A 24,260-nucleotide genomic window follows, 5' to 3' on the forward strand; every position below is an offset into this window, starting at 1 on the left:
AGACCAATTATCTTCTCAGAGCAGACAGGAAATGCAAACTCAGGGTAGGATCAATGTTACGATAGGACTTGTAGACTAAAGAAGGGGGATCTCATTCCTCATGGATACTGTAGGAAAACAGAAGCTGGTCAACCTGAAGCTGGTCAACCTCAGAGACTTATTTCAACATAAACACAGAGTGGTCCCCACCTTGCCCTTCAAGCTTTCCACATCATAAGAGCTGTAAATACTAGCTCCAAGTCCTTGTACTCCTCAGAGTCCTCAGTTTGCTGACTTCATATGGGATAGCCATTGGGCTTTTTAGCAGAAGCATCTTTCCTGATTTCAAGTGCTGTGCCAGAGCTTCACCTAGCAGGGCCCTGGGGAATATCTAGATAACTATCAGTTCACCTAACAGCACTGAGTGTAACTGGCTATGGACCCAACAAAGACTGCAAGAGAATAGGTGCCACATGCTTTCTATTTCCAGTCCTCCAAAAATAAGCACCCATATCTTTCTCTGATTATAACATCTGAGACACTGTTTTTGCTCCATTCCTATTAGCTTGATCTACAGGAGCACTGGTCTGTCTACCAGTTATCTCAAGGTCAATGCTTCACCTCTGTAGGTATGTAGCAAGAAGAAAATGAGTGAGGGAGGTTGAGGTAACCTGTGAATTTAATGGTTTATCAGCCTGTGCTAAATGTATCTACCAAGTGTTCTTAAACTAAAGAAACAAACAACCTATCACTAATCAGATGGTTGAGGAATGCATACACTAATTTTCTGCCACAGCTACCACCTTGCGTTTAACTTGACCATTGAGGGAATACCCCTTTTCATATTGTACTATAAAAGCGACAATGTGCTGTATAATCCCTCAGGAGATCCCAACGGAGAACACCCCAAAGCCATCTGCTCAGGACCCTAACACAAATGGCTCACTGCAGTGGAGCATAGCATAGGAAATGATCCTTTATCCAGAAGACAAAAAACAATCCAGCCATTCCTACTATGTGACACAGAGGAACACCTGCAGGACCTGAAATAATTTCCCCTAACAAAGACCAAATGACTCCTCACCATCAGTCTCAGGAAGAGTCATTGTCCTCACTGCACAGTGAGGTCTCTCTCTAGTCATCAGAGAAATGGCTTCATCTCATTCCTGTTGGTCCCCCTTCTTGCCCTGGGATGGCAGACAGACTGTCCCATTAGCACTGGATGATGTCAACTGGCCTACCAGTTGCATAGTAATACCATCACACAGCCATCTGGGGATACTATGACAGTACAGAGGCCAAAAGGATTTGCAGCAGTGAAGCCTAAAGAGCACAGAAAGGAGAAATAATCACAAGAAGCAGGAGCAACCAGCACCTTCCAATTTCAGGAAATAACAGAACCACTCAGGAGTAAGTCTGTCATTCTGAGCTACAGTCATACAACTATGTGGTCAATGATAGCAGTAAAAGGCTCCAGCATTGACTGTCACCAGCCCAAAGAGATTCCATTTATATTTAAGACTAAATCATCTCCTTCAGAAATAGGCAAGAAGAAGAAAAGTTACTTTGATCTCTAGGCTGCTTATGACTGAGAGCACTTCTACATGCTGGAGTGAAGGCTTTGTGGCCTTTTTTTTACTCCAGCGTAAGATTTCCAAATTCCTAACACTGGATCAGTTTGCATCAACAGAGCTTTGACAGCAATATGAAAAACAAACCAAGCACAGAACCACAGACTTGTCTAACACAGAGGTTCTGACGTTCCCTGGACAATACTACCTGCCATAAATATGGGATGACATACACGCCCTCTTATTATCAGGCCGAGACAGTCAGCAAGTAAATTAGGGAAATTTGGGTTTGGGGACCTTTGCAGAACAGTTAGCTGCAACCCCAAGAGAGCCTCCGTAAGGCCTCTGTTCCTCCAGGCCTAAGCTCCAGCGCTACTCCACATCTGCATTACCCACCAGTGGTGCTGAGACCTTCAAGGAGAGCTGCCCTGCAGGGAGACAGCATGCCTAGTAGGGAGAGGGAGAGCAGGGAGGGACATCTGGGTGAAGGGACAAATCCAGGAGGTAACTGGGCAGGCACCAGCCGGCCGAACCAGGTCACACCACCCGAGGCTGTGTCTAGACGTGTAAACTGAATGGGGCTGGAGGTGCCAGCAGGAGCAGAGGCAACCAGCTGCCTGCACGACCCAGACGTCAGCACAGCCCCAGCCCCGGGCCCGCTGGGAGGGACGGGGCGCAGCGCGGGGGCAGCTCCCGCGGGCAGCAGGCATGAGGCCATCCCGTCTCGGGCCGGCGGGCCACACAAGCCCAGGCCAGCCCCGACCGGCGCCCTGGGAGCGGCGCGCACACCCACAACCCCGCAGCCAGGGAGAGCCCCCGGCGCCCGAGAGGGAGAGGCCCCGGCGCCTCAGGGCGGAGCCCCCGGCCCCGACCGACCCGACCCGCCGCCCCCGAGCCCCGGCCGCCGCCTGACCGCACGAGGCGTTGCGGTGGCGGCGCCCGGCGCCTCGGCTCCCTCGCCGCGGCAACCTGGGCCCACGCAGCCGTCGTGCCGGCAGCGACCGGCAGGTGGCTGCACAGCACTGGTGAGGCGCCCCGCGGCCCTGTCGCGGTGCGAAGCCTCCCCTGGACCACACGGCGGGCCCGGGGGGTGGGGGCGGTAGACGCCGGCGGGCCGCGGCCTGTGCCTGCCGCATGAGGGGACAGAGGAGGCGCTGCCTTGCGGGCGGCAGGCCGGGGAACCCGGCTCCCATCGCTGTCTGCCTCCCTCCCCTGGGCAGAAGCAGAGGAACGGCTGCCGTGGCGTCCGCCAGCAGCGCAGCCGGCGGGGGAGGTGCACAGCCCGCAGTCTCAGCTCCCGCCCAGCCCCTCTGGCCCCCGGCACCTGGTTTCCCCGGCCCTTGGGCACCCGCTCCAGGCGACAGGATGGGAAAACAGGCCTGGGAAAGAGCCTGCTCAGCGCTGCTCGCCAGGCACCAGAGGGCAGAGAGAATGGCCGGGGCCCTCCCTTCATTCCTTATTCCTGCAGTGCTCATCGGGAGACTGCCAGCACGCATGGGGCAGCCTGCAGACGCCAGACCGGAGCTGACAGGGAGCTCGGCTTGCCTGCCACCCTGCAGAGCCCATCAAGGAACCAGAACACAGGCCAGGGGCACAGCCAGCCGTCGTGTTCACAGTAAATTACATACTTGAGAAAGTTAATCACAGCACCCTGGGTTTATCGGCAGCAAAGCCTGCAACTGCTGAGATGTAATGCTCTGGGCAGGCACAGTCTTCCTGGATCGTGGGATGGCTGAGCCATTATGTACCCAGCAGAGCTTTATACAGCTAGGAATTCACCAAGGGGTTGAGTGAACTAGGTCAGAACCTCAGCCTCGGCTTTCTGTTGCCTCCTGTCCTGTAACAGAGTTCAAGTTCTCCTCATTGTTACGAGGCAAGGGTTGTAGTTCAGCTTTCCTTTTTTTCTGTTCCTACTTAAGGCAAAACTAAGGACCAGAAGACACAGCCTGAAGATTATCTTCCTCCATCCTGTCCCCCTTCTTGTGTTTGAAGAATTCCTTCATCTTCCGAGGACAAAAGTAGAAGGTCTGTCCTTAGTCTTTATCCTCACCTGGACTTGTTCCTAGTCCTTGGCACAACACCTAGTCTTTTTTGTAGAGGGAGAGGAACCCAAGGTATCCCCCAGCAGGCAACCTACATTCACCTTCTCCTCTGATCCTCTAATAAGACACTGCTCTGGGCATGAAGTATCTCTCCCTACCCCTGCTAGGTTCTCCCCTCTTCCCTTCCTCTCCTGGGAGACCTCCCCAGTCCCTACTGATCCTACAAAACACACTTCTGGCTGCAGCTGTACTTGGGTGGAGTGGGATAAAAGCACAGATGTAGAATGAACCTGTGCTGTGATAGCAGTCAGGGCCTGTCCAGACATGACAGCTTCCCTGCCCCTTCCCAGGGGAGTGCTCTCAGGAGGGCGGGGAGAGCTCTGTAGCACCTAAGTGGAAAAACTGGCTAGGCTGTGCAAGGAGAGGGGATTGCTGGAGAAGGGCAAGGATCTTGTGCTTCAACCTTCACCAGCTCCCCAAGCAAAATGAGCAACAAGCAGTGGGGATTCATAGGGGCACCAGATCCTTGTAGCAGAGCTAAAGCAGAACAAAGCAGAGAGACAGGGCACCCCACTGACCCTGACAGCACTGTATGGATTCCTTTTTCTGTATGCTTTAGCCTTGCGCCATATGGCTCTGACAACAAGAGCAGAGATGTGCCGTCTTTTAACCTCCCTCTCTGCAGCAATGGATATCCCCCAAAACATCACACACATCCTCTCCCCTGACAAACACACAAAGTTGTCCTAAGAAGCTGGATCTTGTCCCCTCTGTGGCAAAGGGACAGCCCTGCACTGCTTGCTTCAACAACCCTGGCTTGCTCTGTGGCTCCAGTAGGCTGGTGACTCCTATGCTTGCTAATTGCTCTTCCTAAGAAATGAGCCAGGTACCGACAGTATTGTGCAATGTGTTTTACACGGTTTTCCATCGCAGAAGAGCCATCCCAGTCCAAGCAGAAGGGGACACAGAGGAGAAACTTGCCCCCCTCCGGCTCTCAGCTTTCTACTCACGGGACAAATACACTGTTCTATGCATCTGCCCTGTCTGCCCTGAGAGAACAAGGCTGCCGTTTAAGGGTTGGGAACCAGTTGTTGAGTGAGTCAGTGTCAATCACACAGTTACAGCTCGCAGAAACTAGCTCCAGAGCTGAAGGCTCCTGGATAAAGCCCAAGAGGGAGTGGAGAGGTGTGTGCAGGTCTTACACCTGACACATGAGGAGAAAAATCACAATTGAAAAAGAGAAGCTAAGGAGGGGAGGAAAGGTATAAGATACACCTGGCAGGCACGGAGGGCAGGCAAGAGAGGTAGACCACACTAACTCCCCTGATCCCACTTTATGCTTACAGATGCTCAGATCTTTAGCTTCCTGGAACCTCTCCCATGGCCTACAGCCAGTGCCTGTCTGCATACTCACCTACGCAGCTCCCATCGATTTCCTCAAACCCCACAGCACAAAGGCATCGACCCATTGGTACCAGCCACTCCCCGTCAGTGCTGCAGTGCATCCTGGGGGGAGAGCCCACTTCTTCAGCTGCATACTCCACGCAGACCCCAGGCACTTCTGTCAGCCCCTCGGAACCTGGTAGCGTCTCTGGAAAACGGGCCAGGCCCCGCACTGCCTCCGGGCAAGTCTTGTAATACACTCGGACAGACACCATCGCTACACAAGCCCCAGAGTTCTGGAAAGCCAAGTAGAAGCCCCGGCGAGATAACTTCCCAATGGGGCACACCTCTGTGTTCAGCTGCATGGCGCCCGATTCGATGTCTCTGCTTGTGAAACTTCGATCTGCTGCCACAGTGTTGAGCTAAGTGAAAAAGACAACAGTGTTAACATCCGAGCAGGCATCAGCAGCTGAGATACCCATGTCTCTCAAACTTCTTTTACGCTAAGGCCTTTTAGAGGCTGTATGGTCAACTGTTTCTAATTCTACTGCACTGCATGTATTCTTTGCATGTGGAAGAAATGTTAACAATGGGGTCCGCATCCTTTCTTGCCTCCATACTTTCCACCATCTCATTTCAACTCCTATGCAGTCCTTCACCGGTCTTAGACACTACCCTTTGCTCTGGGTCTCTGGTCTCAGAGGTCTTTAGGAACTGCCTGTAAAGGAGCAAATCTCTCTTCTGTGATGTTTTTCTTTGTTTGCAAATTGCATGCAGTACAATCACAACGGCACTTAGAGTTGTGTTTTTAAATTGACCAGTGAATTACAGCCCCCTGTTTCTAGGCTGTACTTGATGCAGATCAGATCATCTACTGCAAGGTGCTTCTCATTCAGCACTGCAGATACTTGGGTGAAAAATGCTGCCGTGCTCTTATATTCCTGCTGCCTCAGCAAACAAAGGGTAAGCATGAGAGAGAGATGCTTTCAATGCTTGGGCAAATTGGAAGAGCTTCCATGACATCGTGTGATATGGAAGAGCTGGACTGCAGGTAGGGTGGCCTTTCTGCCCAGAGAGCCTGATGGAGGGGTGGCCTTTCTTCTCAGAGAGAAGATAATTGATAACTGATCCTCTCCACCATAGCCCCTCCCCATTACATGACACCACCTGCTCTGTGTAGCTGGATGGCATATGAAAGGATCTGCACAGCAGTTGCATCTGGCAGTGGGATCCTGGGGCAGCTTTAGGAGTTGTGGAGGTATCACACAAATTCACCTGGTAGGTCCCAGCTGCAGGGGACGTGGAGGAGCACTGGGGAGGGAGGGAAATCCATTAACCAGAGTCCTGCTCTGCCTGTGGTGGCCTTTACCATTCTTTGTTTTCATCACATGCCATTTAAACTGCAGAGGAAAGGGCAGTCAAATAATTTATGTCTGTGGCTTCTTTTAGGACAGAACTGGGTTACAGAAGTTACTTTACAAAAAATCTGAGGTTCCCTGTTCTGCAGTTCAAATGTTTCCATGGCAAGAGGGTATTATGTTGGGGGGAAACAGCGGTTAAAATATAGCGGTGCTAAATACCTTCACACAAGGGAGAATTTCACTATAGCAAGCCATCGCCTCCAGTTTTAGAAAAAAAAAAAGACCCTGTATCTCGTAACAATCAGAGTAAATCATCAGGAGCAGAAACCTGAACTGGATTCTGTTCTTCACTTGGTCTAATCTTGCTTTGTTACCTAAGGCAAGTCAAATTCCTTTGGTCTCTGCTTTACTGTTTCAGAAAATTGGTGTAACCATCTAGCACTGTTACAACCTTTTAGAATCCTTACCTATGTAGTGTACAGTTAAATAAGTGCTTATGCAGAATGGAGGGCTGATCTCGTCTGAAAATTCTTGTGCCTCCTGTGGCAAAGACTGGTCTGAGCATCACAGAGGGCACTAGGGGCAAAGTTTATTCTAAGGATAAGGCTTACTATCCATGCCACTCCCAGATGCTGGTTCTCCTGGCCTCCCCCAGCCAGCAAGACACACCTAGTTTAAGCTGAAAGATATGACTAGTTTAAGCAGGAAGATATGACTCAATCTTCACCCCCAGCACTACGGACCTTGATGAACAGCGGGCGGCGGAACTGGATCCCGACGTCTTGTTCAGATTCCATGTAATAGAGATTAAAGGTCTCTTTGCAGGTCACCACTTCACCTTTGAAGCTCTTGCAGTCCCTCACAGTAAACTTTAGCTCCACATAGATGCGGGAGGCTGCCTCACCCCGATAAATCCAGTTGGTGCGAAGCCAGTGATCAGTGTCACCCTCGGAAAGCACGCTGCAGTCCTGGTACATATAGACTGGGGTACCATTAATCATCTGCTGCACTTCACTCCACTGCTCCCGGGATAGAAGAAAACACACATTGTTAGACAGATGTGAGAAACAAGTTTCACTTCAAATATGACAAAATCTAGCGTAAAAGATCCATTCCCATATAGCGTTCAGGGCTCAAAGCCTGGCTAGCTAAAAGACCTCTTACACTGAGCAAAAGCTGCATCTGGCCTGGAGGCCCATATCTGCCTGAGCTCTTTACACAGGGAGCAAAGAGGATACTGTAATTAGGATCTGACTTAGGACAAATTGAAGGGAACAACAGTGCATGGACCTTTGCACATCCCCTTCATCCTACCTCAGTTCCAATCTCTTTCATACATATCTTAGATTGAGAAAAAGACCCTCTACTCCCATGTATTGGCTGCTTCTCTCTGCCATCATTTACATTCAAAGTGTACAGTAGGACATACCAGATCAGGGCCTGAGAATAATGCCCCTGAGAATAATGCACAGCACTTTGGGGTAAGAGAAAAGATAGCCCAATGCAATGGGAAGGTCAGTTGCAGAAGGACTGTGCTAGAGCAAGCACTCATTAATTTGGAGTTCATGCTTCTTTAAGTGTAATATTTTGCAAACCCTAATTTAACTATGAAAACTCAGTTGATTTTCTTGACTTCATACTAGGTTCTGCTTCTTCCCCAGGCAAATAATGGCTGAGAGAAGGACGTGGGCCCAGCTGGTTATGTGACCTCGCTGATACTATTTGTATGAATCCAATAGGATTTGAGACATATTTTAACATACACTTTTGCTGAATTTTATGTGGTTCTAGTTTTGTTTCCTCACCACAGCTCAGATACAAAATGCAAAGAATATTCACTTTTGAGTAAGTTGCACATGAGAACGGAAAACTTGGAAAGCAAGGTTTTGTCCACAGGGAAAATAACTTAGATCCTTTTTCCACCCGTGCTAAGACTGCCTTTCTCATTATGCTTTAAATGTTTAATCAAATTAAATTGAAACAAGTGCCCACATAGGTATTGGCACAAGTTTAAGCATCTTGGTTTTAAATCACACCCCAGGTTAAGATGCAATTTAAACAAGGGCTCGCTCTCTATATTACTCTAGGTTTGTCAAGTCTCATGGGCTGAATGTGAGACTTGTACTTTTCTCCAGTACCACCACCTCTGGTACTCACAGCACAACCGTGCAGCCTCTCTCCTAGCTTCTCATCCCACAGACCAGGTTACTCTGCTAGTGGAATACAAGAGATGGACCCACAGAGTGCCAAAGGATGCTCTGCTTTTATGCCATGACTTAGAGCACAGCTCCTGTACAGCCCCACTCTGAAAACTGTCAGAGTACTTTCTCCAAGCTAGCAAGCCCTGCTGATACCACAAGCTCGTATCAGGCTGATTTCAGCCATTTACCTAAGCGCATACTAGCAGTCTCCTCCCAGGAAGTTCTGCGGATGGTATCTATGTCTCCCTTCTTGCTTCCTTTTTCTCTATGTAATTAATCTCCAGTGTTACCCCACCCTCTTAATCTGATCCAACTGGTATATACCTGCACCACACAGGATTTACACTTAATTCATTCACTGGAGGTCAAAGGATTTAGGATAGCAAGAGAGAGAAACAGACTGATCAATCCCAATTGATCAACCAGAAGGAGCAATCACTTAGTCACGCCTTGCACTACTTCATTGAAGAACTTCTGGAAAATGCTACAGAACTGAATTTACAACACATCCTGAAGTAGATTGAAATAGAAGAAAAGAAGTTAGAAAGGAGAATAAGAGTATAAGAATAAAGTAGCTTTCATAAGAAACTGCCAATGTTAGGACTGGCTTTTAGAAACATTTTTCCATGGGTTTCTGCCTCCATCAAGCTGATGGGAAATGTATAATTGCATTTGAAGGCTGAGAGTTAGACAAGTTTCCATTAGCAGTTTATCCTAAGGCAATGCCACAGACAAGTGTCATCAGAAAGCAATTTTTGCATGTCTCACTGAAAGACATAAGCTGTTGTGATGCATGTCCCAAATATACCATTTTCAAAACTTAAGTGATACAGGACCAAAATTTCATTTTCAACAGTGACAAGTCTAGCAGAAAAAAATTTCTTTAAACTCTACTGCTGGAAAAAATCCAACTGCTAACTCCTGTATTTCTTAGCTCATCTCAGCCCAGCTTCTTTCAGACTGAGTTCTTCATGGCAAAGACGCTTAGCACTGACTATTGCACAGTTTCACGTGCAGTGTGGTGCAAAGAAAGAACAAGGGAGTCAGACTTGGTTTTTCTAGACTCTACTGCTGATGGGTAAAGAAAGTAAAATGAGGATATTATTTATGCTAACAATACAGAACTATTGTTAAATATGCTTGTGACTTCTTTTCATTATTCAGTTAAGCTTTTAAATTCAAAATAGTAGAGGAGAACTGTTACATATAACACTTAATGAAAGGGTGATGAGTCCAGAAGTTGCTAGGCAACTGTCTCACATCCTCAAAGAATCTGCTGCAAAATCAAAATGTATGCCTCTGATTTTTAATGTAATGTTCTTAATGAACATGTGTGGTAAACTCTGGCTCAATCAATATGAATTACTTGGCTCTCCAGTTTGTCTGCCAATGACATTGAATCAACCTCCTTTGCTAATATAACTTTCTACCCATTTTATTCTAGACTCTGTACCCTTACTCCAGTCATCAGTTTGGCCATAGGATGGGAAACATTCTTCCAGGAGAAGTGGGGGGACAGCGGGAGTCAGAATTCCTCATTTTAGCAGTGAGTGAACTGTGGTTTTATGATGCTATAGAAAGCTTTCTCATGAGATTCAGAATCATAGAAAGACTTAGGTTGGAAAGGACCTTCCAAGATCATCTAGTCCAATTCCCTGCTCCAAGCAAGCTAAAGAGTTCTTAAACTCTTTAAATTTTACTCTTTAAAACTCCTTTTAAACTCATTTAAATTTAAATTCCTTTTTAAGTTTAAGTTTCAACTGCCTTTAAACTAGTCCTTAAACTTCTAAAACCTTTTAGAATTCTTAAAAATTTGCTAAGAAGACAAAAACAAATGCATTCAGGAGAGGGCCATAAATTAGTAGCTTGACTTTCTAAGTCTAAGGATTTGAGATTGGATTTGAGAACAAAAGGGTGTTCTGTACTTCTCAGGAACCCATATACTAACACAGGCACTTAGTTCCAGAGATTTGTTCTTGAAAGTCTTGGTCTGGTGGTATAATACAGAGCAAAATCATTCCAGCACAGCAATTAGCATTAAGTGAATGAAAACCTCAAAGCAAAAGTACTATCTTGATAACCTCAGAAAACTGCAAGTTTAGGAAAAAGGAAGGCAACTTTCCTGCTATTGCTAGGTTGGATTTAATATAAAGAAAGCAGTGGTGGAGGCAAGCTGTCTTTATGAAGGCAGCTCAGAATTACTTGAATGACAATCTGGAAGGGTGCCAGTAGGTATTTGTAGTAAACAGCATTGGTTTGGTCTGCCTTGTGAGTAAAGATCCAAAGATAGATAAGGTCCATGCCTTTTAATATCTGCCTTGATCGACTCTGAATTGATTATACAGTTTGAAGCTCTGAAGCCTAAGGAAGGCTTACTCTGCTTTTTCTAGAAATAAGCCTTCTTTAGGTTAGGTCTGCGTCAAGGAGCCTATCTAGGACAATCTGTGATTCATCTGTCCATCTGTGGGCTACTTTTCGTAGGATCTGTCATAAGGTATAAGACGGAAACAAACTGAGGCAGTTTGTATGTCTTCTTGGAGCTACTGTCTCAGGCTCTGCAGACACCAATAAAGTGGTCTCTTTTGGTTTTAGTCTTTTTTATGTGAATAAAAACCCCAAACCTTCTATGATGACAAATACCAAATTCAACCTTGCTAATAAAGAGGTAGGCTAACAGTGACAGAGGCAGCAGGCTGTGACAATATTGCAAATTCTTAGGCTCAGATTGGAGTCAAAGAGTTTGTAGCTCACAACAGTAGTGCTGTCTCCATCTCCAGCTTGCCAGGGACTTGCCCTGTCTTCTTTCAGATCAGAGCCTGCCTGCTGTGACCTATATTTAATTTGCCTTCACATTAGCTTAGCACAATGGTTTCCAATCTTTGGCCTGCAGACCCCTGGGGAAAGGCACAGCAATACTTTTAAGAAACTTACAGAAGGCAACAAGGCAAGCATCTTGCCAATAGGCTTAAAGTTACTAAACTAAGATGCATGTCTCCACTGGAAAAGATAGGAGTTCATATACTGAAAACCACTAACTTGTTTAACTTTGGGTTAGAGATTTGCACTAAGATAAAAAGACCTGCTAAGTTAGTACAGCCAGCTATGGTGTACCTGTGCTTAGCAAGTCCCATCTAATTTGCAGCACAATTCAGAGTGCTATTTTAATCCATGGAACCTATTCCTGAAGAAAAATCGCAGGGCCCCAGAACAGCAATCTTTTTCAGCAGCAACACATTGCTGGTGTCTCAAGCCTGAAACCAGCCGGCAGAACACACACCACTGAATGGTTTCTATCTCCTTCCCCTGGCAGCACTTTTGCCAGGAGTGTCTTTGGACTTTTGTACAGAAGCATTTGCATGCTACCATGACCAAAAAAACCTTCCTGGAATATATTCAGAGTTGAAGGGAGTTGTACATTACCGGTTCGGCTGTACTACATTCTTAGCATAGTGCCTCAGAGGAAAGACTGTGACGACAGAGACATCTTGCTGATACCTGCTGTGATGAACAGCTTCTCTTCAGCTAAAATACATCTGACAAAAATTTGTCAGTGGGTAACACTAGACCAGCCAGTCAAAAATAGCAGCACCACAGTGGTGTGTTGACTGTTCCAGAACACAGTTTCTGTGACCCTTCACTGAATGTTTCTCAATACTCTTGCAAGTTCTTTTGCTGGTGTGGAAGACAATTTAGATGATGATGATGAAAGAAATGTGGTGACATCTAGACACCTAACTTATGAGTCCTATAACTTTAGATCTGAGAACAGCAAAGAGGCTGCTTTTATTTCTTTGATCATTTGGCAATGGTCAGGGAAGTTTGATTTCATCACATCATCATGGAGTCTTTGACACAACTGAACACAGAAGTGATGTTTACTTGTCTACAGTATCTTTCTGGGTGGGATGATATATTTTTTTCCCCACAATGATCCATTGATTATTTTCTGGGAGGAGCAACTGCATTATGTAATTACTTGTTCTTTAGGGCACTAGCACACAGGACTGTATCCCACCCTTCTCCTTCCAATTTAACTTGTACTCAGGTTCTTATGGGAAGATAAGGTGCTAATGTGAACCACAGAGCTCCTGCACATCGATTACAGAACCTGTTTATCAAATCCAGGTTCTGCTGTCTGCTCATTCTCTGAACTGTCTGGCCACATTAAGGTCTTGCATGAAAACAGTTCTGGTCACAACAGATGCTACTAGATGAGAGATAATGGTACTCTAGGTATTTTGGAAGCTTGTTTCATATATACCTATTTTGCTAACACCCACTAACAATACCAATAACTACAAAAAGGGCAGGAGTGGAAAATCAGATGGTGCATCTTAAGAGTTCAGATTCATACCTAAAGTCATCTTACCAATAAAGCAAATGTAAGCTCTCATGTTATTTTTGCACTACATTGTACATTGCATAGAATCTATTGTAAATAGAAGTGATTTTTTTTTCCCCCAAGGGAATGGTTTTGTATGGTGTGTCAAGTATACTTCCAGTATTTACAGAGAACCTGGGAAATGAGTCTGATGGCAATGGGCAATATTTGCCCTATTTGCATAGGTTCCTTTTAAAGATGAATGACAGATCAGGTGGAATCTCACACAGGGAAAGGGTAATTGTGCCTTTTCTTTGAGATGATCAAACCTGCCTGGAGAAAAGAAGCTGCAGGATGTGGCAGCGTGAAAGTCACAGTGAGGAGCTGGCAGGCTCCAGGTCAAGCATAGGGAAGCCAGGAACTAGGCCTTAGAAGCAATGGAAATAACCTTCCAAGAAATCAGAGGAAACAGGCACATTTTTTTGCAACTGCCTCTGAGATGGTAAGAATCACACTTCAAAGCATAGGTCCAGCCAGCCAGGACACCACAGGCAACAAATGATATAAAGCCTTTTCTTTCTAACCTGCCTGCCTGCAAACTCATGAGCATTTTGGTTGGTATTATTAAAAAAAAAATTGTTTTTTACTTTAAATAGCTTGTTAGTCTTCTTGGAGGACCTTGCTATATGCAGACTCATCTCAAAGCTCCAGCTGACTTGTGGTGCTTTTGCGTTGATGTGAGGAAGTTCAATGAACCTTGTCCACTCTCATTCAACTGCTATAAAAGGGTGAATCAGTTTCCTGAAGCTGCTAGGCAACAGTGCTGTCATCACTGTAGTGCCAAGGTGATGAATGTCATGGTTGTACACCATCTTTGCTTTGGCTCAGAATGTGGTCTTTTCTGTCCTTCATGTCACAACACTGAGTGCACTAGCTGAGATTGCTGCTTGGGTCTGTGGCAGTGACTTCATCCTAGGCTACATGGTTGGTACCTCATGCAATCTGACCTACAGTACAGTTATTAATTTATACTTTACTTCCTCTCATTTCATTTTTTTTACTCTCCCTTCTCACCCCTCTGAGTAAAGCAAAGTATATCTGGATAAGCATGACTTTTCTTTCCCCCCTTTCTCTCCCAAATCCACATAAAATAATTAATTTTCACTTAACAGAATATCATCAAGTATCTCTACCAATTCACGTATCAACGGCAGCAGGCCATGTCAGGATACAATCCTGAAGCCAGAACTGTTCCAATTTCCAGTTAATTGTTGACTCTACTAGGCAATTGTCCCTTATTTCTATACAGATCCTGTTTACTTGGAAGCTAATCCTCTATGCCTGATACTTAAACTGAGAGCAGGCTAAAGTATATACTCTAGTCCAAGTTCAGAGGTGATAACATCCCTTTGAGTTAGATCTTGAAGGACATACATTGTCAACAGTTGTGGGAAGAGATGCACATAATAGCATTTCTGATGGTTATTTTTCACTCCACCTTTGGATGCTACAGAAAGCTGACTGGCTGAGACTTGTTCCAGGTAAGACTATCTGACTAAGATACAAAGAAGGCTCATTAAGTGAACTGCCAGGTTTAATGAAATAGGAGTGTTGTGCTAGAATCACTTGCAGGTTGAGGGCTGTGTGGCCCACAACACTTTCCTTCATGACCAGGCTTATCTGTCTGAGCAGAAGTGGTGAAAACAGAAACCAGCCATCAGCTGTTATTAACATCTGGGACATCTTAGTCTGGTGGAACACAACCTCACCTTGTTAGAACCTGAAGGCATGTAAACATTATTGTGTGGTCAGTGATATAAAAGTTGCAGACGGGTCACAGGTACTTGATCTAGTCTATTACCAAAAGAAAATAATTGAGTAGTGTAGAATTTGTACTATGCCTGAGATTTAATAGGAAAATAACAGCATGAAAAAAATAAAAAAATCTGAGCACTGGCTTAATCAAATTGCATAGATTGGGCAGTTCATAATCAGACTTCCTATGAAACATGGGGTGCAGAACTGCACAAAATTACATAAGTTCTGAAGTTTTTCAAATGTTTTTGGAGCCACAATACTGCAGGTAGTGGCTATTTATGAATAGCCTCTAGGATATATTAGGTCACTGGGATTAAATGCACATCCTTAGTACTGTGTGAAGGTTCAACTTTGGAAAAGTTGAGCACATCAGGTGCCAAGCACACTTGAGACCTGGTAGAAAGTTTGAAACTGATAGCAGCACTTTGAAGTATGTGTGGAAGCAAGCAAGAGTATGGAATAGGCAGAGAAACAATATGTCCTCCACCTCACCATGCATAGGAGATTGAGAACAATGGCAGCCTAGAAAGGAGACTAAGTAAATAATCTGGAAGTTTTACTAATACCATGACCCATGCAGGAATATATTGGAAAAGTAAGCTCCATAAACCAGTTACCACTTGAAAACTGAGCATTGCTGAACCTTTAATATGTAATAAATATGACACAATTTGGCATTTAGTGGCAGCAGCAGAGTTCATGTGATTTCTGAAATAACACGTACCCAATTTAAAAATAAAGTTACTGTGAAAAAGTACTCTTTTACAAGCAAAGACAGCTGTAGAACTAGTGAAAGCATGCTTCCCAGGAAAACATACCAGCTAAAAGTGAAAAAGTGTGTTTAATTTACAATCCATTCAACAGCATAGATACAGAAAGTCATATTGAGAGGCCCAGTATGCAGCATCCTACAGTACAAATGGCTAGGAACTTAAGTAGTCACATATACTCATGAAAATATGATTGGATTATGCAAATACTATTAGCACACAAAAAAAAAGGAAACTGGAACTAGCAGACAAAAGGAAAATTTCAAGATAGGTCCACAAGTTGGGGATAAAATAATCATAGCAACTAAAAGCAAATATTAGATTGCCCAATATGGTGTGTCATAGGCCTGCATAAACTGATACAGAAAATCCATAGGAATAGATATTACAGAGTTCAAAACATTAAATCAGGTAAAACTGGAAGGACCGTTTGTGCCTGGGCTAAAAATGCAAGCTCAGAATGCTAACAAACAAACAGTGCAAAAATATCACATAAACACAGAAAGATTTAGGTGGGAAGGGACCTTTGGGTCTCTACTCCAATCCCCGGCTCACGGCAAGGCTAACTTCAAAGCCAGGTTGGGTTGTTCAGGGCCTTGTCTATTAAAAGCAAAATGCAAGAGGATAATATGACTCCTCATCACCATCTGTTCAAAGCTGATGCAATTATACTTGAAAGCAAAATAGAGATAAATAACTTTTTATACTGTTAGTTTACAAGCTGCCAAGAAGCAACGTTACTCTGCCCAGTGACTGTATTTGTTCATGATGGGATTTCAGAAGTCCTTTTTGGACAGTTACAATTAATTTTGAAATCAGTTCAAGTGGCCAGGCTGTTTGTGTAGTATGGGGAGCCTTAATGAAATGTCAGAGCAAGTAAATTCTGGACTCCCGATACCTTCAAAGTGATCATCATTAGCTCTCTAATATATGTTAAAAGACAGGAATCTACCACTAGTACTGTAATACATGTCCCCATGCCCAACTGATATTGCTGTCTCAAAACATCAAAGACAAAAAATTTATCAAGAAATTTGTTAGATGGTAGGGGTGTGGGGGTGATAAGATAGATAAGAAAGTGATTATAGGAACTACAGTCTGACTTTGTAAGGGACTAGTTTCCAATAACAGCCTAAAATGAATGAAACCCTTTCTAAACAGCTAATACAAAGCAAGCTAGCACAAACCTTTTAGCAAACAAACTTCTACAGACACTTTAAGTAAAGTACAGATACTTTCAATTAAGGACTACCTTTAAGCTTAGGCAAGATTTCACTGCCAGTTAATTTACTCTAGAAGTCCAGAAAAATGACCCATGGTGTCCAAAACTGACTGGTATACAGCTTGGTGTTCTTAGGCTGAGCATGTGTTAACAGAAGTGTTGTCTATACTGAATACGGACCATGTCTGACCATGAAACAATCACATATGGCAAGCCACTTGTCACTGGCTAAAAGTGAGGAGAAAACAAAGGTGTAATTCTGCCTCCACAGAATTATCCAACCTCTTCTGGGCTATGCCTCGGAGACCTTGTCCATACAAAGCATGAAAATTCCTCGCAGCAAATTCCTCCTCTGTGTGATAAGCATATTGACACAAATCCAGCTCACAGATGGAAAATCTCTGGCATCTGAGGTTAGGTACAAGTAGCATTGTTACACAAAATATACGCTTCAACTCTGTATGCAAAACACATCAGATGTTTCCAGCCTGTTACTAATCCAGCTAGTCAGACTATTCAGTATTAATCTTAGCTCTTTTGTGTAAAAAAAATTGTCTGAATTTCAAACATATTTACTTCTTCATTTTGGAAGAATGGTTTCAGAAACAGTTGTTCAAATTTCTGATTCCGAGAGAATCACCCATTGTTCCCTTTTTGCTTGCGGCAATTTGTCAGCCTTCCACCTAACAGTTATTGGGAAATGACGTAATTAGACAAATCCCTGCAAAAGAGTAGCTCATCAGCAGTCAATGAATCTATTCTTCCTCCTCTGTGAGTTTGTCAGTCATCAGTATCCTGATCTATTAGTTTAGATTGCTCTCAGGCCATGTTTTCCAGCATCTTCTACCTTTTCCAGTTCCAACTACTATATTTTAATTATACCTATTTTAAAAAAACAGATGTAGCACAAGCAGAAGGGTATGCAAACTCCTAGCATTGCTGTGAACCTCTGTAACAAAGCTTTTGTCTTCTTTCTATCAGATTATTTTTAGAATGCTCTTTTCAGTGGTTTTTTCCTATCTCTTCAAGAGGCAGACTTCATCCTGAACATGCCTGGAGCTTAGTATTGGGTTAAAATTACCACACAGACAGTTGGTGGGGACAACAAAGGGAACAATGGGCAAAACATAATCTACATGTATGTCTCACTAGGGGACCTGTTTTGAGTATGGCATGATAATAACCAAAACAGCTGTACGAATGAAACAAATGCAGTTATGTCAGTACAGGAGAACCTCACTGTCTGGCTGTAGTTCACCCAGCAAGACTACCAGGAGTAGGAGGAGGCTGGGGTGAATTTAAACCAGCCACAGTGCATTAGAGAGGAAAGTTAGGAAAATGAGCTAGGAACAGGCTGAACCCAGGTCTCCTTTATAAGCAGCAAGGGTAAAGACTCTTTCTCCGTAGGAGAGCTTGGGGCTTGCTAGAAAGGTAAGAGCATAGATGAGGAACTATGTATTAACATAGGTCCTTCTAACTACTGCAGCATAGTCCCTGAATTCCCTTTTCTTTGTGCCTTCCTTCCACCAGTCCCACAGTCCTGCTGTTACGAAGGAAACCATCTTCCATACGTAAGCTGTGACGCTAGAGGGATTGCTCAACTGTACTTCATACAAAATAGCTGCACTCGTACAAAAATAGCTGAGAGCTCAGCTGCCTTTTGGGTCCAATTTTGCAGTGGTTTCAGGAGTAGATTTTGAAGCACTTCCATCAAGTCAATTTTACAGTCATGGAAAAAAAGGAAAATGCTCTCTCATTATCAGCTGTGTGGGCCAAACATAGCATTAGGGCTGGATATAAAGTCCCAGAACCTTGCAGCCCACCCAGTAGGCCAGATTGCTGCCCCATGAGTTAACAGTTATTTCTTCAGTCAGCTGCTGAGTAAAAAAATGTGTAACTGAATCATTCAGTTTAGTACTCAAGAGGAAAAAAGACAGAACAACCTTCAACAGACAAAGATTCTAAATTCTTGAGACACTTGCAGACAGAAATACTTCTGCCATGGCTATTTGCCATGTATTTGCAACATGTTAGAATGAAAAACTGGATGATGATTTGATTTTTTTCCTTTTTCTCCATTAAGTTTAATTACTTCATGGAAACAATGTATTTCAAGGACATGTTTAATCACTGAGAGCTACTGGAAGTCAATAGGCATCAGAAGAGCTACTGGAGGTCAATGAGGCATCACTCCTCAAACAGCTGGCTAGTAGGTGAGGCTGCAGAGATGAAGGAGCTGCAATGGAGAAAGACTTAGAAAGCATACAATGTCCAGTAGAGGGTGGAGCTGCAGAAGCCTGATTTTGGGAGGCAGGATGAAATTTCAACTTGGATTATGCTTTTTCATCATTTAGTACTCCCAGTGGCTCCCCTTCCTTGAATGTATGTACTCACCCCAACTTCTGGAGGGTCTGGAAGCCAGCCCAGTTCACCCTGTGCAGTGCTTGTGTCGAGTAGATCAACTGAAAACCAAAAGAAGGGGGGAAGACAAAAAAATCAATGACCCAACTCAATGGCCTGTGGACTGGCTTCATCCTCCTTTTGTCACAGAAGGCAAAGCCCACACTTCCCCTCTCAGCTCCACATAATTTGTGACCTTTTACCTTCAAAAAGCATGGCTAGAGGAAGGATGGGAAGATATAAGACAGTGCAACTTGTCACGAGTTAAAAGATTTTCCTCATATATGAGACCCCCCCACCTTCCACCCTCCTCTCAAGTAATACCCACACACATCTAAAAAAATGCAACCCTGGCAAATTTTTCTGCTTCCTAAAACTACCTCAAAATGGGAACAGGAAGCTGAAGCCTATTGCAAGGGGAACCCAGCATTAGCAGTTGAACACACATCTTTCTTTTTGGAATAGGAAGGCAGCAGTCAAAATGGATGAAGAGGCAGGTGATCAAATAAATTACCAACACAAAAGATCAATCACTGTCGCCCAGAGGTACTATTCAGTGCTTGAAACACTTGTGGGAAAGTACAGAGGCAGTGTGAAGTTGTAGAAGGGACTTTCCATCTTCACAGTACCCAAAAGCCATGACATGCATCAGTTGCTCAAACTGCTGAGCCCTCTACCTCTGACCCACGCTGTCCACCAACTGATAGTGGGCTGGAAATCGTTTCACTGTCTCCCCACCCTCGAGTGTTTTAGCCATGACAGCAAGAGAGTAACGGCTCCCGCACATAATAGCATTGCCACCTCTTGCAGAATTGCACTGCATGGCTGTGTTGTTAAGCCTTGGCTCCTGGACTTACATGACCAAGAAGAAATTCAGTGATAATTTCATCATTAGCCCTCAAAGAAATTTTAAAATTTCTTTGCGCTCAAGTCTTGATCTGAAGAGAAAGTAAAATTGTATCACTTTGTAGGCAAACAGGGAGAAGGGAAAGGAGTTGGAGTAAGCCGTACTGCTAGATGTGCAGCTTCATGTCTGCCTTTGGGTCTGCTGGTGCTGCCAGAACAGATGGGTGGTTTTGGTGCACCTATTGCAGCCCCAGCCTGGGAACATAGGAAACAGGAAAAATTCCTTGGATTCCCTTTCAGATTCCTGTGGGTGTATTCAGAGGGGTCATTTCTAAACATCTTAGAAAAAAAATTTGGGGGTGAAAGGTAGGAGGGGAAAATATTTAAATGGCATTTAAATAACCAGATTTCCTCCCCCTCATCTGACTGCTTTAGAAATACTGCCTGCCAACTACAAGTAATAGAGTGTAAAGCGCAGATCAGCAAGAGTCCTGTGGAATGAGGAAGCAGGCTGTGGGCCCAGAATCAGAGATAAGAGGGATTGCATTGCTGTTCTCACCTCTGAAACATGCTTTCAGGACTGGGAGAAGGGAAAAGCAGGAATCCAGGTTTTGCAAGTTCATGATGTTCACAGGATGGTCATATGGCAAAACCTTCCTAGCCACAGACTCCCTGTCCAGACAAGGCTCTTCACTCACTTCCCTGCTGCTCTCAATCTCTCTATTTGAGATACTATTCTTGTGTTGTTGGCTCCAAAAACTCCCAGGGTGAGGTAGCCTGTCCTTCCAGAACCGTCACCCAGATAATATCTATCCCACGCTCTACAGGCCTGAAGCAGTGATGTGGAAGTGAGAGGGGCTGCACAGCAAGTTCTAGCAGAGCAAGGGAAAAGGAACTCAGAAGCGGCCGGGATGGGAACCTTGCAGAGCCCGTGTGCCATGCCACTGCACCGCCAGCAACAGCTCCTTCAGCTGCCAAATGCCTACTGGAGGGGGCGAAGTCCATTCTCAAAGAAGTATCTCTCAAAGTGAAACCCACAACAGGGATTCTCCAAGGAAGGGAAGAATGAGTCAGCAAGGTTACAAGAGCACAGGGAATATGAGTACTCTGGGGCTCCTATCTCTTTGGTCCACAGCCTCACTGCTAGGAATCTCATGTGGCTGTCCAGCCACATGGGAGGAGGTCTCCCCAAAAAGAAGAAAGACTTCAGATAAGAGAAGACGCCAGGGAAATGAGCTGTTCCCAGATAGACACATTAAGGAAGAGTGGATCACAGACACAGCCCAAATGAGATGGTTGAGATAGGCGAGAAGCTGGCAGAGAAGTCCCTGTTACTGCCAACTACTGGTCACACACTTATGGAAACCAGAGCCTGCGTGGCACTACCTTATATTGCTTCTCACCTAAGCTGGCCGCCTCCATAATGTTGGTTAGCTGCATCTACATAGCTGGATCCTTAATACAAGCATGCTTGTCAAGAACACTTTAAAAGAGTGCTCAGCACTTACAGAGTCTGAGATGAGCCCATGGCTGAACTGCCAGTTATGACTAAATCCTCTCCATTGGGAGCCTGGAGCAGCAAAAGAGAGGGCTGTCCTTGGGATGGAAAAGCCCCAGCACCTCTTGCTGTGCAAAACAGAGATGAGAAGTCTCTGGCTGGAATTGACTGCAGGAGGCGGTAAGGAACAGAACAGAGATTTACTCTTCCTCACCTCTCTATTCAAATGCCCATTCCCCAGATGTTTCATAACCACTGTGCAACTGCCAAGATGGAAGAAAAAAGATGACTACATCTAATAAAAGGGACTAAGTGGAACAGAGAAGGGAAGCAAGGGAGTCTTAAGAGAAGAGGTGGAAGAGGAAATTGTGAAGCCCAGCTCTACCTTCCAACACTGGGGTAGGTCAAAGAGACTGTCTCACCTTCCAAGCCTCCAAAAAAATGACTGTCCTCTTGCTCGCAAGGGTTAACTCCCAAGAGGGATTCCCAAGGAAACTGCGGGGGTGTTGGCAGGGGGGGCAGAAACTTTCTGAGTTTGTGTTTAAACTTGTTATCTGCAGCGCTTGTGTTTAAGGCAAACAGAGGCAGAATTCTCTTGGATCACTGGATATGCCGAGGCATTTGTGCTTCAACTGGGATGGGGTGGAGAAGGAGGGGGGAAACATACCTGGGCTCAGTTCACTGAGCCACCAAGAGTTGGATGGGGTTTGATCCTGGCCCTCATCCCCACACACCCACCTGCCCTCCCCAGACCCCCAAGTCCCGCTCCAGTCCCTCCAGGCAGGCTGTGGTGTCCCTGGGGCCCCATGCATGTTGGCGTGGCCCTGTTCCCTGCCCCTTAGAGAGGTCCCTCTCTGCCTGCCCGCCCAAGCCCAACCCTCCGGGCAGAGGGACCAGCGGGTCCCACGCTTACCTTCTTTCCCAGGCACTTGGGGAGGAAGGAGAGCCCAGAAGAGAAGGAGCCAGAGGAAGAGCTTGATCCGGCTACTGCAGGTCCTCGGCTCCATGCTGGCTGGAGAGGGGGCTGGCTCCCAGCCCCTGCCTGCTTTCCTGGCTCAGGCCTCCGAGCCTTGGCTCCTGCTCGCAGTGCATGAACCTCTCCCGCAGCCTCCTGACTGGAGCGCACACATTGCACAACCTCCCTGCCTGGCCCACAGTTATGATGAAAGATCAAGGCAAGTGGGTGGAGAAGCCTTACTGCCTTTACCTGTTTTAAAGGGGTTGGTCACAGACTTCCCATCTGGCAGGCAAATAAACCCACCTTAAAGGCAGACACCTTTTTCCTGGGAGCCTCCCTCCACCTTTGCTCCAGTCCCGTAAGAGGCTCCCGATTGCCACCTCCTGGGCAGCCCTCGGCACCGTCCCTGCTGTTGGTCTGACGCCGTCGTCCCCGGGCACTCTCCGGGGTAGGGACCTGTCCGGGGCTGGCCCCCGACCTGCCCCCGGACCCCTCGAGGCGCAATGGTAACTATCAGAGATGAGAACAGCCCAGACACTGCGTTAGAGACTGCTCTGTCCTCTGCTCTCTCTGATCATCTGGCTAAAACCATTGAGCCCTCCTTGCAGTAGGTATTTAGGAATTCCATCTGTACGCAGTGGCAGCAGCCCATTTTGTTTCCCAAGCTGTGACAGCATGTCACAGAGCGATAGCCATGACACTTTATCTGGCAGAATTACTGGTTTTCTTTTAGTAAGCTCCTCAGCATCAAGGGAAGGTGCTTGCTTTTCAATTAAAAAAATCATGGGAGAGGAACTGAGCCAGAAGGATTCTCTCTATGTAGGAAGACTTCATGAGACACTGTTTCCTTCCTGAGGGACATAAATATGAAAGAACTTGCTTTTGTTGTATCTCTCCCGCCATTCATCAAGGATGTTACTCCCACCCATACACAGCTATTACACTCCTCCCCGTAAAATACAGATGGCATTATTCCTCCACTTGCTGTAAGGCTGCATTCCTCCTGCTCTCTTCCTCCTCCTCCCCGAGGAAGGCTAAAGAAAGGATTTGGACAGGTTGCCTAGAGAAGCTGGGGGATCTCCACCCTTGGAGATGTTCCAGACTCACCAGGACACAGCCATGAGAAACTTATCTACCTCTAGAGTCAGCCCTGCTGTAAGCAGGGGTTGGGACTACAGACCTCTTGAGGTCCCTTGCATCTAAATCTTTCGGGGAGTTCATACATCTTGGAAAACCAAAATCTATGCCAAGAATTTTGAACACAGGCAAGAGAAATTTGAAAACAAATGTTTAAAATACTAAGCTTTAAATTTCTTGGTCTACAGTCCTGAGTCTCAAATTTTTATGCCCACCTTTCTCCCACATTTGAATGACTCCCATTGCAGCACTACTGTAAGGTTTCCTTGTCTACATGCCATACCTTGAGTTTACAGTAGTGCAATGTATCCATTTCAGTCTTAATTTCTACAATACTGGGCCTTCTTCAGTCTATGATGTAGCAGTGGGGCAGATAGACCCACAGCTAACTTCTTCTTTGTGATGGGACAACATAGGCAAGGCCTACATAGACATGAAATGGGAAAGAAACACTTGCAACTGAAGGGTAAGACTCTAGGGCAGCTCAGGAGCTCATATCCTTCCTAAGGAAAAAAAAAAATCAGTGTTGCAGCCTTACGTTCAATTCCTCAGGGCTACTCGAGTTTGCATCTGTAGGATCTCAGAAGTGCCAAAGCTCTGGGGTGAAGAACCTGGGGATGCTCTGTCTCTGTTTCATTAGTGGGCAGATACTCAGGACATTTGTTCTAAGCTATTTGGAATAGGCAGGAACAGATTTACTAGGACTTATTGGAGAAGATGGTCTAAAAAAGATTTACTGTCTTTTTCTCCCCC

The 24,260-nt window shown here is 45.4% G+C and overlaps 1 protein-coding gene across 2 annotated transcripts in view; it reads right to left on the reverse strand.

The window, feature by feature from the left end:
* EPHA1 (EPH receptor A1) overlaps positions 1–22,634 on the reverse strand; it is a 34,590-nt gene extending 11,956 nt beyond the window's left edge. For both annotated transcript variants that reach the window (XM_054805188.1, XM_054805195.1), the window contains exons 1-4: positions 22,326–22,634; positions 19,063–19,130; positions 7,080–7,355; positions 5,007–5,397 (exon numbers count right to left, since the gene is read on the reverse strand). In XM_054805188.1, coding sequence (XP_054661163.1) covers positions 5,007–5,397; positions 7,080–7,355; positions 19,063–19,130; positions 22,326–22,419 — 829 coding nt within the window. In that variant the 5' untranslated portion in view covers positions 22,420–22,634. The remainder of the gene's footprint in view (positions 1–5,006; positions 5,398–7,079; positions 7,356–19,062; positions 19,131–22,325) is intronic.
* Positions 22,635–24,260: the final 1,626 nt, after the last annotated feature.

The sequence above is a fragment of the Grus americana genome, chromosome 1, assembly GCF_028858705.1.
Source record: "Grus americana isolate bGruAme1 chromosome 1, bGruAme1.mat, whole genome shotgun sequence".
Classification (NCBI taxonomy): Eukaryota; Metazoa; Chordata; class Aves; order Gruiformes; family Gruidae; genus Grus; species Grus americana.